At 37.1% G+C, this 19,820-nt stretch overlaps 1 protein-coding gene across 1 annotated transcript; it reads left to right on the top strand.

Moving 5' to 3' along the window:
- The first annotated feature begins 1,346 nt into the window (after positions 1-1,346).
- Positions 1,347-18,656, top strand: LOC123757876 (thioredoxin-related transmembrane protein 1). The gene is made up of 6 exons (XM_045741776.2): positions 1,347-1,524; positions 3,253-3,414; positions 6,122-6,278; positions 12,672-12,791; positions 15,950-16,042; positions 16,681-18,656. Exons 1-6 carry the CDS (start codon positions 1,379-1,381, stop codon positions 16,975-16,977), a joined length of 975 nt encoding a protein of 324 aa, XP_045597732.1. The 5' UTR covers positions 1,347-1,378; the 3' UTR covers positions 16,978-18,656.
- Positions 18,657-19,820: the final 1,164 nt, after the last annotated feature.

The following is a 19,820-nucleotide window of genomic DNA, read 5'->3' as shown; positions in this document are numbered from 1 at the left end:
GAGACCATCTCCCCCTCTCTCACCCTCCACCTCTCCCTCGTGACCTTTCAGGAATTTTTAGGAACTTTGCTGCTCGTGAAGGCACGTGACTGTTCGTGTTCACATACTTTTATGCACATCTCCGTGCAGGCGGCGGTGGCTTATTTATAGTGTGAGGATTGGTGTGGTGGTGTTGGGGTTGGCAGGGGTTGTGGTGGGGGTGGCTGGGGTGGTGGTGGAGAAAGGGGAGGTTTTTAATTTATTTATTTATTTATTTATTTATTTATTTATTTATTTATTTATTTATTTATTTATTTATTTATTTATATACACGAAGGTACAATGGGCTCATGAGAGTACAGAGACTTGAAGTTTTACATTCTTGTAAAGCCACTAGCATTTATTTATTTATTTATTTATTTATTTATTTATTTATTTATTTATTTATTTACAAGAAGGTACATTGGGGGTTAAGAGAGAACATAGAAATGAGGTTGATTTTACATTCTTGTAAGGCCACTAGCATGGATAGCGTTTCGGGGAAGTCCTTAAACTAACAGATAATTATAAGTAGATAATTTACAGTAAAATTGACAAAAAATGTTTACAGGTACTTTACAGCTTTACTTTACAGGTACAGATAATTTCAAGTAGATAAATTACAGTAAAATTGACAAAAAAAATTTACAGGTACATTGTAAGAAATTTTGATACAAAAACAAAGATTAGAATAATACACAATAATAACAATACACTATAATGAACAAGGATTACTGGGTACATTAGGATAACATTTCAGGGATATACAATGGGATTCTTGTAATGTTATTTGTCTATTTGTACTCACTGAATTTGTGCGCCCCTTGAGGGACTTGAAGTAGAGGGGGGTAGAAATAGCCTAAGCTACTCTATCCCTTTGAGATGTATTTATTGCTTATCTCAATAAACATACTTGAACTTGAACTTGATATACATTGGTTCACTGAAGCACAATTTAAGGATAGCGTTTCGGGCAGGATTGACAGGGATTGAGGTGGGGGTGGCTAGAGGGGAGGTTTCTTGTGGTGGTGGGGTTGACAGAGATGGTGTTGGGGTTGACAGTGATGGTAGTAGGGTTTACAGAGATGGTGGTAGGGTTGACAGAAATGGTGGTAGGGGTGGCGAGAGAGGAGGTTTGGTGTGGTGGTGGGGTTGACAGGGATGGTGGTAGGGTTGACAGATGGTGGTGGGGTTGACACAGATGGTGGTGGGGGTGGCTAGAAGAGAGGTTTAGTGTGATGGTAGGGTTGACAGAGATGGAGGTAGGGAAGAGGTTTGAATATGGCGGGTGTAGGGGGGTGCCGGGGGCAGCCAACCACCTCCCTCGACGTACTGTTTGCCGGTGACGTCACGGGCCAAGATGGCGACTGACAGGCGAAGATACACGCTCCTCTGTTCTCTAGTCCTCCTGCAGCTTATAATCCAAATTAAGGCCAAAAGCAGCGTCATAGACCTCAATGAAGACAACTGGCACCAGATGCTGGAGGGGGAGTGGATGGTGGAGTTGTAAGTATGGCGGGTTGGAGGGCGGTGTCCGGCGGCGGGGGGCGGCCTCTCCACTACCACGGGACCGCCGCCGCCTCTCTCACCTACTCTCGTAGTCCTATAGGCCTAGTTTTGATCCCAGTCATGGCCTAATGTAGCAGTGAGAGGTGCTGGTGTTGTGGGAGTGAGTGGGAGTGCTTGTCTCCTCCCGTGTATAGGGTGGGGGTATAGGTCTTTGGGTCTCTTGCTTAAACCGCAAGTTTCCTATCACAAAAAGATAAGCTATATTAGACGTATATATATATATTTTTCTCTGTTGATATTGTTGGGTTGTTGCGTAGAGTGGAGATAACTGGGTGACTGAGGGCTGACTTCATCTAGAATTAGATTGCCGTAAAACTTCTCCAATATATTTGTTCCATTTAAAGTATTGTGTTAAATTTTGCTTTGAGCAGTATGGTTTAAAACCATGAAAACCCAATATTATTATTATTGTATAATTATGTATGCATACATTTCCTGGATGTGGTCATATGTTGAATTGCTCCCAAGATTCACAGTCTTTAGGTTTATTAAGAGCTCATTAGTCAAGTGAAGGACCGCGTAGGCCTACACGTGAGAAAACACAATAACTTTTGTAATAGTGTACAATATGGTCCTCTTAAAGGTCTGTAGAAGAGTGTCATGTAAAGATGTTGGTAGTGACTCTGGTCATGACTAAAGTCACGAGTGCTGCTCATTCCTTGTCACAAAGCAAATGTTACCAAGCTAGATGATAATTGACAAATAATGCGTCCAGGCTTAAATGTTACCCCAGGGGAGGAGGCCTAAATTCTCAGTTGGATACCAGTTGCATATCTTTGAGATCCTATTTATATTTTGGGTGTTAATACCTCAGTGGTCAGAGCTGGACCCTCTGCTGGTCTGTGGTTCCCAGGCTCCAATTGGCTGAGTGAATTCAATGCTGTATAAATAATTAAATTATAATTATATGTGTGTGTGTATTAGCCAGCCTCGTGTCTAGCCGGCCTCGTGATTAATTTCCATTTTTTCCTGTTTCACTGGCCTTGAGTTCGCTATGTCTTTGCATAAGGGGCACTAATAGTCCATATAGTGATAGGGACTATAATTTCAGAAATGTTTTGACTGCACTACAATACAGGAATTATTAAATAACTTATTGACAAAAATGAAAAAATGCTTATTTATACATGTAAAAACATAAATACAAAGACCATAATTCAATCCACAGCTTTACACCATTTTTAATCAAAATTAAACTACAGTATTATTAAAGTAATTTCAATTTATGCTTTGCTGTAGCATGCAGTATGTACCTGTATTTCAGTTAAGTATTAATGTTTCATTACTTCAGTATTACAGTAGTTTGATTTAGCTGTCTTATCAGATATTTTTTTTGTTACAAGTTTCACAATACACTTAATATAAGCATCATATACAGTTATTTATTTAGGTGGCTTCTTGCCCAAGGGTTTCGAGTCTGTGTGCATGCATACACCTATGTACATGTGTGCTGTGATTCCTGACGTTTATTGAACAAAATCTGATATTAACTAAGATTTTTTCAGATTTTATAAGATTCTAAGATTCTCCTTGGTGTTCTAGAATTAATTCAATATCTGAATTTCAGGAATACTGATGTTCCAAAGATAGTTTGTTCGTAATGTAGTGAAGAGGACTATTGTTTTTCTGAAAGTACAGTACAGTATATTAATTTGTTTTCCACAGTTTTGCTCCATGGTGTCCAGCATGTAAGGCCTTGAAGCCTATTTGGGAAGATTTTGCAACTTGGAGCACTGATCTTGCAATATCTGTAGGCCAGGTTGATGTAACCTCTTCACCTGGACTTTCAGGACGTTTCATGGTCACGGCACTTCCTACAATCTACCAGTAAGCTTTTATTGAAGCATTTTAGTTTTTAGGATTGTTTTTGTTACGGTAGTTTCTTCATTAATGTTAAAGTGTGGTTGACATAACTTTTAGGACAGATAGACATGAATTAAAAACAATTAAATAGTTTATGGATCTGGTAGTTTAGAATGGTATTTGACTTTTAAGTGAAATGGGCGAGTTTGTTTTATAGAAAAATGGCTACACTATTTGACGGTATGTTGGGTTTAATACTCGCGTAACCAAAATATTGTAATGTTTCCTCTAATACCGAGGTATGCATACGCCTGGCACTCTAGTATTTATATTCCATGGGGGCTCTATTGACTAGAGCAGACTTGGAACATAACACAAGAACAATCTTTGAACATAAAGTATACATAATAGATAGAATAACCTTGAGCATGTACACTAGAGCAACCTTGAATTATGCATATTAGTGTAAATAAACAGAAATTAAGCCAGAAAAATGGCTCTGTGGAATTGGTCACAAATACAAGATCAGAAATGCAAATCAACTGAAAACCCACAAATGAAAAGCTATGCAAATACTATAGAAAAAGTATATGCAAAAAAGAACCAGAGACATGAAATGCAGTTTTGTACATACCAGAAAATGCTGGAGTATGTTGGGGGAAAGGATTATGCCATTTTGGAACAGTACAGATTTTTCCACCCCAAGTTATGTCAGCTCAGTTAAAGATAGGAAATGCTATGATCTTAAATGCCCAGACTTCCACATGAGAGGAACAGTGTGTTATCGAGAAGAGGAAGAACAATGTGATATCTGAAAGATTTTTTTTTTTTGGGGGGGGGGGAAGGGGGGGCACACACAGTAGAATACACAAGAAATCTGAAGTTAGACAAAAACATTACAGTTGTGCAGATGGGGTCATATTGGGAAGAGAAGAGAACTCCCAAAACCTATCAAAAGAGACACACAATATGGAAAGTCTTTTGATATTTGCCTTCATACAAGGCCTGGTTACTTACCTTGAGGTTACATTGAGATGATTTCGGGGCTTAGCGTCCCTGCATCCCGGTCTTCGACCAGGCCCCCTTTATGTTAGATATCCCCAGGAAGCAGCCCATAGCAGCTGAACTCCCAGGTGCCTATTTACTACTAGGTGAACAGTGGCATTAGGGTGATAGAAACTGCCCATTTGTTTCTGCCTCCACTGGGGATCGAACCCAGAACCTTGGGTGTACGAATCCTAAGCACTGTCCACTCGGCCATCAGGCCCAGTGGTAGAGGTACAGTACTTGGAATCAAAGTAAAGAACATAAACCTCTTTTTATTCTGATTTATAAATTCCTCGACTACTGCATCTGACAGTGGTTGAGGAATTCAGAGAAATTAAACAAAATGGAGAATTGCCTTGATATTCTAGGAGTCCTAGTGGCGAATATTATCTTGGAGACTTAAACCTTCCCAGTTTAAGATGCAGAATATCTAACAATAATATTACAGTATAACAAAATCAACCTGGAAATAACCAAGCACAGGTCAGCCAGTAGATAACAGAGCCATCTAAGAATGAAAATATTCTTAAATCTGATTTTCACAAATAATGAAGATATAATTAGGGACATTACATTCTCAGATACTACATTCTCAGATCATAAACTCCTTGAACTCAAAACTAACGTTGATACAGTACTCATACTATGTCCAAAAGGATTAACAAGCAAGATTGATTAGGACAAAATAAGTGGAATTTACTGTCATCCAATGAGAAACTGCTGAAGTACCAAAACTTCCATACAAGGAATAGAAAAATTGATAGCAGAAGTGTACAAGATCAGATTCAAATATGTACCTTTGTGGAAGATCAAAGAGAGGACCAAGTTAGAAAGGGAATGCAGATGACACTATAGAAGGAAAAGAATAACTGAATTGCTTTCAGATATAACTATCCCAACAAAGAAAAAGTAATTTAAATAGGGAGATTAAAGAACTACAGCAGAAGCTGAAGCAGTCATACCAGATTGAAGAAATGCAGTTAGAACAGAAAGCTATACAAGAAATAAAATTAAATTTAAAATATTTTTCACATATGCAAAATTAAAAAAAAACTCCTCTGATACTGGACCTATACTTAAGTGATGATTAGAGGGGTACCAAGAACCATCATACCCCAGTATGTACAGTATAACAATACTATATAATCTATGTTCAAAACTTGAAAACAATTGTGGGTATGGGTTAATTACTGGTGATAGTTATGGCCATTTCTTGTTTGACGGCTATGTTACATTCTCGTACTAATGGATCGACTTAAACTGGGTAGCACGGTTATGGTGGTTAAATAAAAGTTTCCTATTTTCAACTGACTTAAAATCTAACTTTACCTTTCAAGCCTTACATAGCTGGTACAAAAAAAAACTAAGTTGGAAAGATAAATTGGAAATGAAGGGAAACTTATTGTCGGGTTTGATATATGTAGTATGTGATTATGTGTGGCATATTTCTCTATACAGAGTATTTCATTTTGAGCCCGGATGCTTGAAGTGAAGTGTATATGTTCAAATATGTTCTGTTCTCTAAATACTGTATTGAATGCCTGAATGTTCAGCTCGGTTAATTATTATTGTTCAACTTACACTTGATAATAATTGTAATGAAATTTTTTAGGAATTGTTAAAGTACAGTATTTACTTGATGGTTAAAATTCTGCATAACTTACATACATTAATTTTATTAAAGTGTCAAAGAAGGAGTTTTCCGTCAGTATCGAGGCTCCCGTGACAAAGATGAGTTTATGAGCTTTGTTGAGGAACGTCGTTGGGAGGCAATAGAAGAAGTGCCTGCCTGGAAGTCCCCTGCCTCACTTCAGATGTCTGTTGTTTCTCAGTTCTTTAAGGTATGTTGAAATTCTTGTAACTTGATATTAACTTAAGGAAATTAACCTGTTTTAATACTGTATTAGTATGGCTGCCCTACACGTTCCTAAAACCATGGCCTTGGGAACGTTTTGTAGGCCTTAGTAATCTAGTCCACATTACTAAATGATGGACTGAGGATGTTTTTTCAAGATCTAAATACTTGAGAAAGCAAATGTGCACCCCCTTGTATGCATGGGAGTCTCGAATCTTATGATATACCGTGTTTGTTGGTGTAAAAGATGCACCCTTGCATAGGACCCACCTCTATTTTACAAGAATATTTTGTGGAAAAACTACAGTATTTTAGCATGTTTCATCATACATTTAATGTATTGAAAGATATTTTAAAGTGGATTTTGTACCCCAACTCTTGCCTCTTCTAAGATCAGCGGTGCAGTTGTTTATATCTTGGGCAAGAGAATTGCTGTGCAGGATATGAAACTTGTATTTTTGGCTGTGATATCCTGTGTTGCTGCAACACGCCACCAGGACGGCGCTCCCAGTGGTGGCGCACCGTCACAGCGCCCTGGTTTTGTTGTCATTCACTCATTGCAAATGGCTGACAGGTGGATGAAAGTCATTCCTTTCAAATTTCTAGGAGCATTTTTCATTTAGATTATGAATAAATGTTTCTTAAAGGTAACAGTCGTTAAATAATGTATGACATATCAGGAGGGTTATGTATGCTGGGTAGGGTGGTGAGATGTGAGCTTCCCTCATAACTGCTGATGTACATCGTATGCAATTTTTCGTAAGTTTGTAATAACAGACTATGATAACTCGGTTTGTTTTCAATATTTTTATTATTAGTAACACAATTTACTATAATAATTTGGCATATTTTCAATATTTTATTATTAACAATGGTTTTGGTGCTTAGCGAACTTACCCAGTATGCTCGTCCGGATCCGTAGCCCATGGCGCTCAGTCTCACATCCGTAATATGGTCGCATAAAACACGGGGGAATTTTTGGATACATTTAAAAATAAAAAACACATCTTATATGCCGGCAAATACGGTACTCACATAAACACATGTCAACTAGCACACCAGCACACCCCTTAATATGTCGGCTGGTGTAGTCCAAGGGGTTTAAGAAGTTGCTATTCATACCAGGTGAAATGGTATGAATAATTTTTTAATTTTTTCCCCACTGTGGGCTAATTTCAATGAGCATAATTTTAATTCATATGTATGATGTGAATTAAAATTATCACTAGGAGAACCTGTCTGTAAAGAGATTTCACTACATCTAGCTTATTTCCCATGCCCCAGTCTTGAAACCATATTTTCAAATATAGCAAAGCCCATATTCAGGTAAATGAACATTGTTCCTACTCAAAATTAAAATTAACCATATATTTTAGGTTTAAATATGCTCAATTGCTTTCCCAAGGTTCCAACTCTTTCTCCTATTATTGCATTTATCTACAGAAATATTAAGAATGTGATTGGAGCTATTAAGAGTAAATCATTCATACTCTACCAATTTCCATGCTCTCTGGCCAAATTTCACTAAGCAAAGAGTTTCACTTTCAAATCTAGTATTTCTCAGGATCTAACCTGCTAAATCTTAGCTTTTAGAAGTAAGGCCATACTACTAAAATGGGGCAAATGTGAACCGGGCCCATGAACTTTCCGTGTCTCTGAACTCTGATCTTGCATCCTAAGCAAATTCACACATTCCCCTCTTTGCCAAACTCTTGTTCAGCAAAGCGGGTGAGTAACTCCAACCTGTAAAGTGTACATTGCAGTCAGAGATCCACATCAAAGTGATACAACTGCTGAAAAGGCTGACTTCTATTTACATTCCTACACTTATACCGAGATATTTATTTCCTTCTCCCTTCCTTGTCCCAGCCACCATTATATACTGTATTACTACACCACTAACCTTACTGCAACCCCATCTGCCATATACATCTACATAACATTATCTGATAGAAAATGTTTTATACTTTATTTTTTCTTTACTTAATTTTTAATATACACCATTTTTGTTTTTTTGCTTCATAATTTTTGGTTTCTTATCACTTGGTTCTCTTATTCACTTTCTCTCATGATGCAAGCAGGTAATAACTACAATTGAACATTTACAAAATCGTCACAGGTGGAAGATTTTCAATGTTAGTAGACGAGGAGTAATTGCTCTTTTAATTGTAGAAAGAAACGCTGATCAAGAATAATCATTTATTGCAGTTGACATTTCCTTTATGGAAAACAAAGTGTGATAATAACATTGCATTGGCTTTCAGGGTCTCAAGATAATTTTATCTAAATTACTGTACTTTGAAATTTTTGTGAATCAAACTTTATGGTAATGAATTCCTATTAGAACCTGATTGAGTGATGGTTCCAGCCATTTTAAAGTATACTTAAGAAATATTTACATTGGGTTTCGTTGCTGCACAATTATTTACTTTTCAGCTTCAGTACAATATCATTTGACAAACGTGATTATCCATTAAAATCTTAACAATTTTAGTGAATCGAAAATGTACTGATTTTTATTAACATCATCTTGCTACTTGCACTACAAATTAATTTTATTTTGTTAGTTGTATGGGTGTATAGTAATATTTTTCCATATTCACAGTTTTACATGTTGCTGAATATTTATACGCTTTACTATTCGGTTTAATATATGGTACAGTAATAATTTCAAATTTATTTAAAAAAAAAATATTGTTGACTGAAAGTGGTTGCATTATGTTTGTGCTGTTATCGCAATGAGAATATACTCGTGTACCGTATTTGACAAGTGTGTGGTCTTGGGAAGCGAAGCTGCAAAGATGTTCTTTCTATAGCAGCATACTTTCATTTGACAAGTCATACATATACTGTAATACATTTTCTTTTCCCTTCTTTTGCAAAGGTCAAAGTTAGGAAGTTGACAAGCTGGGTGAGTGAGAGGCACAGTCCTGTGCCAGTAGACTTTGTGCATTCAATCACATGTTTGGAACACGGGTACTGTAGCTATTTCTTAGGATCACTTATCACATTGCACTTAGTAAGTTTCTTCTCTTAGTCAGCTCCATGTTGTAAGAATACTGTGTGTGTTGTTTGAGAAAGAGTTGCCTCTCACTCACGTTGTTTTTCTTTATTCTTAATTTACTGGCTTTGATTATTTGTATTGAACACTTGATATGTCGTGGTTTTGTTTGATGTAATTTGGTTCACAAGGCATGTATATATTTTTTTCAGAAAATGTATAAACATTTGCAGTTAAACTGAAATTTTGTATATAATGCCTGCCACCTAAAAAAAAAATCCAGTCTAATATGTTCCAGTCCTGGTCTGGATTTCAGAATTGCCACACACTCATTTAATCCTCAAACTTCACACCTGTTTTTAGGGGAATTTCCAGATGTGCATTAAAAAAAAAAAATCCACAAAATCTTTTCCATTCTATATAATAAAACATTTATTTCTGATATTTGAAAAACATTAATTTTTTTTGGTAATAATGAGGTGAAATGTTAAAAACATAAAATTCTGAGAATTAATTTTTAAGTAAACTGTTTTAATTTACTAACAAAATTAATTTATTTATTCATATACTGTACTGTACAAGAAGATACAATGGGTTGTTATGAGGTACTGTACATATGCAGGTGGGTGAGTAGTACATTGTTGCATAGCATTTTGGGCAGGCCCTTGAATTAAAAAAATAAGCATAATGATAGGTACATTGTAATAGAATTTGTATATATATGATAAACATCAGTATAGAGAGAAAATTGTAGGAATGAAGTTGCATTTCTACATTGCAATGTACTGGGTGAGTGGGTAGCACAAGATAGTAATAGATACCTGGAGCATACTTTGAGAGGTTTTTGGGAGCGGTTCTTCTCCCCGAGCCCGGCCTGGGGCCAGGCTCAACTTGTGATATCTTGGTCCAACAGGCTCTGTTGATTGGAGTGGCTTTCAGACCCCTCATATCCACTGCAACCCCTCTGGTCTGGCACTTCTTGCAAGAAATTGTCTAAGTGTATCTTGAAGACTTGAAGATATTAGTAGATAGTAATAGATTTCTTTTTATCACAGATATCTTTCTGGTCCATAAAAGTCCTTGAAATTTTACATAGCATTATTGGCTCCAACTATAGGTGTCAGTAAATGGATGGCAATGCTCCTCCTGACATGGTGCCAGTATTTTCTAATAATGACCTGGGTGCACGATGGCAACAGTGGCTTTCAGGATTTTTCCCAATATGGCAAACTGTTGCCAGAGGTTTGTAGTGTTGAATGGTATCCGGTAGAACCTTTAAGAACTTTGAATGTTACGAAGCACACATTAAGTCTCCCAGTGGTGACGGAAGCACATCAATCTCTCCCTTGAGCAGCAGTTTTGACATGAGCAGTTTAAAGGTTAATAGGCATGATGGAAATTTGTGATTACTGTACTTATATTGCTCCAGACATTAGAAGACAGTATTTTGTTTTTGTCTTTATGAAGAAGTAGTGAGGAGTGGTTGTCGAAATAACGGAAAAGCGGGGTCCGGGTGGGTGAGGCAGGGGATGGAGATCTAGTTATCTTTATGCCTGGATAATCCAAGTATCCAGAAAGGGGTACAGGGATAATGGGGGTTCCACTGTATTGCACAATTACTACAGTATTATCAAATATCTTAAAACATACCCACCACTATAAAAACGAGCAAAAATGTGGCCTTAAGTGAATAAAATCCCTTTTATTCACTTAAGTTCTAATAGTGCAAGGTATAGTAATTTCACATTTAAGTCTCGATGGCAGACTAGTTGTCGCTGTTTTCCTTGATATTGTCATTCCTAGCCATTGGTACGTCTTTACACGATTCTTTTTTTTTTTATATCTTCACTAGGAAGCAGTTGAAAGGGTGGGGAATTGGAGGATGTTATGGGAAGGAATAGGAGGATGTTTGGGATGTAGATGTGAAGGGGTCAGGGGTAGGGTGATGGAAGGGTTCTGGGGGGGTGGGAGATGGATGTCGAGAGTGGGATATGGTAGGTTGTTGGAGGGAATGAGAGGGAGGGTAGCTTGTATAGTGAGAATGGGTGTGTGAAGATGCTAGGGAGGGATGGGGTATAGGTGGGAGGGAGTGAGACAGCTAGCAATAATTCAGTGTCTTGTCTTGGCAGGCAGGCAGCCAGCCAGCCCCAGAAACCACCATCTTCAATGTTTACCAGGCGTGGGTGAGTGTATAGTTATTGGAAGTTGGTCTTGGTGTCAGGAGTGGATGGATAGGTGTCAGAAGTATGTATGTGGATGTCAGGAGTAGGTGGGGTGTATTGGTGTCGGGAGTGGGTAGGTGTGGGGGTGTCAGGAGTGGAAGTGGGTGAATGTTGGGAGTAGTGTTGTGGAGAAGATGGCAATGCTGGAGGCTCTCATTAGCCGTCAGTGATCCACAAACTCGGAAAGTTTGAATAAGACCTGATAGTGTTTACCCTTTTGGTGGGCTGATGATGGAAGGAGAGTTGGTGGTGTTTACTTGTGTGATGAATTATAAATGGCTGATTCCCAATACAGTACATATATGTATTTTCAATTATCTATTCGTGTAATTATATACCTCTTTCACTCTTAAAAATTGCCCAAGTTTGACAAGTAGCATAACTACTATTCAAGATAAATAATAAGCTGTGTTTCTGGGAGGAGCCTTGGTAGCTTCAGGCACCCACTTGGGTTTGCCCAGAAATTATCGCTTCATTATATTCAACGCTGTTTTTTATGTCGCACAAATATTGGTTTGTGATGATTTTTGGTGATCTGGGAACTTATCCTCTATTTATAGCATTGTTCCTAATTGAACCTACATTCACATTATTATTATTATTATTACTGTATTTTTTTTTTTTTTTTTTTTTTTTTTTTTTTTTTTTTTTTTTTTTTTTTGCAGCATTATTTAATGATATAGATAGAGTAGGTTTAGTTTATTATAAGCATTATATAAAATGCAAGCAGAACTATTGTTTCCATGCTTTTTCTACCCTCGGTCGTTACAAAACATTGCAGAAGATCCTGCAATAAAATAGCTAATTTGAAGGCAACTTCCTAACTGTGGTATATGGTTTCGAAATTTTCACCGAGTCGACTAACTGTAGTGTATTGAAGTCAACCTAATTGGTCAGTAGTTATAAGGAAATGCATGGCATGGAAAAATTTCATCAATGGTTTCACATTTTTGTTCTTAATTTCCTTTAATGTTTTTTATACAATTTGAATAAGATGAGCTAATTTTTCGAGTGCTACAAGTACTACAACAGAAGTATTGGGCTAAATTCAGTATTAATGAGAAGTCCCACCTACTCCCTCCCCTATACCATATGCACATGCTCCTTTACCTTATCATATTTATGTTTTAATATATTATTCTTATCTGACTTCTAGCTGTCTATGGTGCTGCGTTCAGTCCACTCGGTACTAGTTGAGGATTATGGGCTACCTACGTGGGGCTCGTATTTGGTGTTTGCACTTGCCACAATTCTGGTTGGTGCTCTACTTGGACTGGTGAGTGATGTTTGCATAGTTCTTATAATGTTTAACCAAAATTTATTTCAATATTTAGTGGCAAGCATTTTTCTGAGTTGAAGACTCTTTCGGTTGCTCCCTAAAGTAAGATTCCTGTGTTCTTGGGCAAGATAATACACATTCAGACAGGATGATTTGCCAACATTGGTGCCAGAATTTTTAAATATACCTGCAAGGTAATATTGATGCTAGGGAGTCACTGGAGAATACTTCATCATGCTCATATTAAGTGACAGAGATCAATTATAAAAATAACTGAGTTTCTCCAAACCCATTCTTGGCCTTGTTAGGATTGCCAATGGGGGCTCTTAACTACTGATTGTGTTGCCTACCTAGTTTACAGCATGGTGCCCACCTCTGTTCCCTGAACCCACCACCCCCTCATACTGTAATATCTAATGCTATTAAGCAGATGATGAGTCACAATAACGTGGCTGACGATATGATGACCAAACCATACTCCAGAAGATGGAGAGACCAAAAACACGAAATGGACGAACCAAAACAACGTTTTGGCACAGGGAGTGGGTAACAATCTACTAATCTACTGGAAAAAGCCTCCAGAAAATCGGTGAAATCTTACAGATGACTGGAAGGTTCACAGAAAACGAACCCTCAAAACAAGTCTGCTAACGATTTGCATAGAACAAGTGATTCACTCAAACTGGCTTGGAACTTGTTAGTACCAATTACTGCCACCAGGTGGCCCCACTCTAGCCCTCAGCCAACTCATCTCGGTTCTGGAGCCGATAAACAAATGGCGAGTCGATGAATCTGGGAGGAATTGGGGAACCACCAGGGCTCCTTCAGAGAGGCATTTCATTACATTAACCCTTACACTGCTCAGGGGTCATATGGACATTTAAACCCCTGTGCGCAAGAAAAAAAAAAATTCAAAAATTTTTTTTCGTCTTCTAAACATGTTAATTTGTGTCCCCTGAGCACGGAAAAAATAAAAAAAAAATCGTAGGCGACATATTTTGGGCGCAATTGAACGAGGAAGTCTGGCAAAAAGTGGGCGTTGACAGAGCGGTCGTCAGACCCGGTCAGCGTCACCCGCATTGACAGATGGGAGTTGCCACAAAGATATTATTACCTAATTGTTTCAATGTCTCCGATTGATTTTTTCTTAGTTTTTTTGCAGTAATATTATTCAATAGTGTGTATTGTAATATATTTATATAATAAAAGTGGTTAATAATCGCTATACTCAAAAGTATGATGTGCATATTAGTGATTCAATTATTATGTTTATAAAACAATAAACAAATAGTTTTGCTGCTATTACACTCTATACACAGGTTATATATAAGTATTGGCATGTTTTGGTCACCATACCGAACCACTAAGTTGGTATTGAGAGTCGAAAAGCAACGAGGAGTTACCGCCACACACCAGCCAGCCACTCGCTGCCACTCCCTCAACACACGCACTAAACTTTCTCCCCCAACAATACCAGTTGTGGTGTTATTACACTATATACAGACGTTATATATAAGTATGTGTATATTTTGTTCACCACAACTGTACAGCTAAGCTGATATAGTTAGTTCAGGCACTAAGAGTCGTCGCTATACACAGATGGCGGCTGACGGCTCCCTCACTCTTTCAAAGTCACACGCACTAAACTTTCTCCCCCAACAATACCTTTTGCAGTGTTATTACCCTATATACACATATTATATATAAATATCTACATGTTTTATGCACCGTAACTGTACACCTAAGCTTGTAGTGCGCCCAAAGAGCATAGTGGCCACCCTCTAAACAGCTAGAGAAATCGTGCAGACGACGTCACCTCCGTCACCCATATGGCTCCTCCCAGCATAATCCTTTTGCTGTTATTACACTAACACACATTATATATAAGTATCTACATTTGTGTTCACCATAGAGAACCACTGACCTGGTATGGTGAACGCAAACAATAACAGGTGGCCACACAGTCAGTAAACGATGCTGTCTCCCTCCGTCTCTCAGCATCACTCCTCACACAGCGCTAATTATTACAACAATCCTGCTATTATCACAACCCTGGTTATTTATATCACAGTCATTGGTCATCTGTAATATTGTCATCGCTAAATAATAACAATTATATATTTATTTTGACATTTTTCGGCGATGCTGTGGTCACAAGCTGAACATCAATGCTGTTCGCTCATGCTGCGTGCGCCGGCCTTGGTTGCTCCAACAGTACTGTGCCTCTCACACCTGAGAATATTGCCCACGATTTTTTTTTAAAATGGCATCTGTTTACAAGAGCCCTGAGGAAGCTACTGTGAACCCCGTGTTGCCGCGGGCCATTTGAATCAGGCCTGGCACCCTATGGCGTATATATACGCCATGCGCACCATGGGACATGTTACTCAGGGTGTATATATACGCCATGCGCAGTTTAAGGGTTAAATACTGGATTTCAGTCTCTAAATTCCATTTGAGATGTAGGATGTTCATTGGAAACATTGGTAGGTGGGCATGGGTACTTGACATTAGTGATATTCAGGCAGGCATCCTGGCCAACTAATAGTTAATGAGAGCCCTTGTTGGTAGTCCCAGTAATGCCATGGAAGGGTTAGGAAGATTTTTGTGTGTTTAATTGATCTGTTGTCAGTCATTCTGACAACAGATTTGTGTGTTTATAATGACTTCCTAGGATAAATAAGCATAACCTTTGCAGAGATGTCTTTTGAGTTCTTTCATGATGCCAATGCGAGTAGCAGATAACCATAATATGTCATACTTCTTTCATGCATGATCTCGTCAAAGGACATGAGAATTTTACTTTAGAGAGAGACATTAAATTATTTTTGAAAATATTATTAAAAAACTAAATTGGCATTTCAATTTGGTCCAGGGAGTACAGTGCAAGTTTCATGTCACCAGGATTCTGTTGTTTTCTGTTGCAAACAGTTTTAAAACAGGAATGTAGTCCTTCCAGTACATTTGATCTTCAGTTTGACTGGACACACTTAACCAGATTTCCACTATGCTGTACATGTAGTTATTGTTGATTTCCAGGATGTTAATTTTTAGTGAATGTGACTAAATCTTTAAAATGCTATTTACTTTAATCACAATGCTTGATCTATTAGTATAGTTCTGATAGTGTTCATAAGTGTATATCTTTGTTGCAGATCTTGGTGTGTGTTATCGATTTTGTGTTCCCGCCTAAAGCTCCTGGACCGGCTCCTGTCGTTACTTCAGCTGGTCTCAAAGCTGATGATGATGTGAGTTTTGTATTGTCAGATTTTTACTTAAGACCTTAGTCACTGTTCTAGAAATGTGCAGAGCATATTTATTTTCATTATTAATGAAAGCTCCTTCCAGCACTTTGGCATCTGTGGTAGATACAGTATAACAATGGAGACTACATGGGGGGTGGGGGACAAGATATGTTATGGACATACAGTGCAGAGACTTGCAGATGTGCAATTTGATCATCAAGTTTGATGATCAAATCCCACACACCAGATGATTAAGAGAAGACGACATTTTGATCTCAACCATTATCAAGTCGATTCCATAATAGGCTTGATAATGGTCCAGGACGGACTGAAATGTTATAGTCTCTTCATTGTGGTTTGGTTATCGTATCTTCAGCCACATTATTGTGACTCGTCTGCTTTTCCAATTTGTCCATATTCAGTACTACAAAAGTCTATTTACTCCTGGTCCATCATGACATAATTGTACTTTTGACAACATCTTTACGGAAAGTACAGTATTTTCATTTTAGGGAGGGTGCATTGTAATATTGTATGCAGTGTGTTTATCTTTAAGATAATTTAGTTCTACAGTATTATTTATTACTGTATATAAAAGTTTAAGTATATGTTAATATTTATTGAGCAAAATTCTTTTGCAGGAGGAAGATTTAGTTGAAGACTCTGAAGTAAGAATGGAAGATAATATACAGGAAGACACAACAAAGGAAGAAACACTTGAAGGAGAAAAGAGTGATAAGGAAGTGGAGCAGGAGGATGAGGATGGTGAAGAGGAGGAGGAAGAGGAAGATGAAGACGAAGAAAAGGCACAGAGTGAGAGTGAAGACAAGGAGAAAGATAACTCTCAGGCTGAAGATGGTAAAGACACAAATGCTGAAGAAGACAAGGAGTCCAAAAGCTCTCCAGAAGTACGGCGTCGACGTCCCAGGAAAGACTAGCGGGCTTAGGTCAATAGGTAACCATGTAGTACTCTTTAAAAGTTGGTAACAATATTTGACTTCCAAAAATTCTAAGGCTAAACTGTTTGAGATACATAGTTTAGTCAATTAGAAGGCTATCATAAGTGATATTATTGATTCCATAAGCAAGAGGAATTAATTAAACAGTTTAATAAGGAGGGAGATAGCTCATTTCCATTTATTTCCCCCTTTTGTGTTTGCTGGAGTATCTCATCGTATATATAAATGTTAAAACTTATAACTGAAATGGTGTCTTGCAATATTACATGTCCATAAAGGTAGAATGTTTTGCACACTTATGTATATAGGCCTCTCACCAAATTTGTTTTGTTATAAAGCATCTGGTACTGATTGAAAATTAAGGTTGCTATTTCTGCCATGTCAGTTATGGTTGCCAGCAGAAACCTGCTCAAGTTGTTGATAAACTGTCTTTGTAGTTATCAATATTTTCCTTATTTCATTTATATAAACTTGCATAAGAACCATGGTTAAATAATTAATCATCAGGGCTTTCACTGTTCACATATATGGTAGGCTCCTATTTTCATGTTGGTGTGGCCAAAAAATCAAATGAAACACTTAACTATGCTTTGTGCCAGTAATAATAAACTAAATATGTGGTAACTATATTTTCTCTGGCTTTAGAAATAACTACCGATTTTTGCAAGTTTTATACACGATTTGAGTCCAAAATTCTTGAATCCTAATTGTATTCTAGTTAGCTACCAACCAAGGGGATATTTTGTTTACCTAAAAATAGCTTCTACTTAAAAAGTTTGCTGAAATTGGCTTTACTTAAATTTTGTAATTTTCATGTAACTTATAAGTTTTAGAAAACTTTATCCTGTGGACTCTAAAAAAAAAATTTGGGGTGTGGTTTAATTTTCTTTTTGCTCTATTAACTAAAGTAATAAGGGTAAGGCTCATAACACTCACTCTACACCCCCTTTTTGGCTTGGTCATGACAGTTGGTACTTGCTGCTTTCAAGCGTTGGGTGTAGATTGTATAGCAGCAGACGAGGCAATTTTTAATGGCTCGAAGGGTCGAGGCCTTGTATCGCGCAGTGATCAGCTATTGATAAGCAAGCACCGCAAAGGGTAAACATCATTTTGGATATACGGAACTATTTTTTGTTCGTAATTGTTGTCTTTTGTTGGGGTTAGGATAAAATTGATCTGAACAATTTTGTTGGAAATATAACTAGCCATGTGGCTTAGCCATATACCCCTTTCTTCTGATATCTTCAATATACTTTGCATCCAGGGAGGATTTTGCTGTTTTTACGAGACCTTAATTGAGTTTGTCTCGAACTTACATGGCACACATTGTCTCGGGTAGTATGAGAAACTGATCATTGAAGACAATCCTTGCTGTTTGAAATATCATTATATTATTTTGCTATTAACTTTTTCTTTTAACAATCATAATTATCACTAAGTATATAAATATATTCAAAAAAGAGAATAGGAGTTATTAACATCTTTATTTATTTTCAAATTATTATTTAGTTTGTTTATAATTTTGAATTTTTTTATATTTCAAAATTTAACCAAGACTGCTTAGTGCCTAGAGGCTGTGGGTAGAGGTTTCTAACTCAGGCATGAAAATGGAGATAATATTGTACAATTGAAAAGTAAAAAAAAAAAAAAAAAAAAAACTCCAGCACTGTTAGTTTAGTTCAGGCCCTACCTCCTTTATTATAGTTAATTCTGTGATATTACCAGCAAGTTGAACTATGGTTCATTGATGAGGTATTGCAAATTAAACATTTTGCAGGATCCAGTTTAATCCAGGCTTTATTAGTTTTGCCTTTAATTACCAGATATTGTGATAAGTACTAGTACTTGTTGGCTCAGTAACTAAAATAATGGAAATTACCAGATAAATTTCCAGGTAGGATTTTAGGTTTACATATAAATATTGATCAGCTGTCACTGAATTTTTCATAGAAATAAAAAGTAAATTGACTGTATTTCATACATTATCACTAAAATCTAATTCTATACTGTTTATTCTCATATTTGTTATTAGAAAATAGTAATTGTTCAGCTATAAAATCAGTAGGTACATGCACATGTTTATGGTGGATTTTTAAACACCGTTGGGCTGGCAGTGACCATTATTGGGCTGTAAATCAGGTTTAGTGGTAATATTATTAAGGTCTGTTCTGTACACGGAAAGTGCCTCCCCTACTTGTTTTTGGGGAAGGGGATGTTGAAACCATTGGTTATCCATCCCATGTTCCCATCTTCAAGTTAATAATTGGAATTTCTTATTATTTCCTGCAAATTTGTTTGAGTAAGGGTCAAAGTGAAGTCGAGTGTTGTATGTGTGTGTGAAGTCAGCACTGCCACTTTCCAAAAGTTATATTACAGGTAAACTAAAGTGTTTTGGTAATATTGTATAAGGAATACCTTTTTTTATTTTTTATATGAATGGTGCTGTTTGGTTACTTGAGTTGTATGTTTTGGCAGCCTATTCAGTAGAGTAGTGCCAGAATGAAGATTTACAAAGCTCCACATGAGAACTTTTCATAGTTTAACAATTCAGTACTTAACCGAAAATAGTATACTAAATCATTACACAGATCCCAATATGATGATTTTCTAGATCTCTGACAAATTATGCTTTAATTCCTAGATGAATCAGATACTTTTCACATTGCTGGTCCTGCATACTTTTGCTCCTATATTGGTGCAACCCGTTTTCGCAAATTTAATAAGTCAATATTGACTTATTAAATATGTGCATAGGTGACATACTTAACAATAGTTTCCCTTGAAAAGCTTCATAGAAAACACCGACCTTACCTAACCTACTT

Source organism: Procambarus clarkii, chromosome 40, assembly GCF_040958095.1.
Source record: "Procambarus clarkii isolate CNS0578487 chromosome 40, FALCON_Pclarkii_2.0, whole genome shotgun sequence".
Taxonomy (NCBI): domain Eukaryota; kingdom Metazoa; phylum Arthropoda; class Malacostraca; order Decapoda; family Cambaridae; genus Procambarus; species Procambarus clarkii.
Note: the sequence above shows the minus strand (reverse complement) of the source record. Positions and strands in the feature narration are given on the sequence as shown.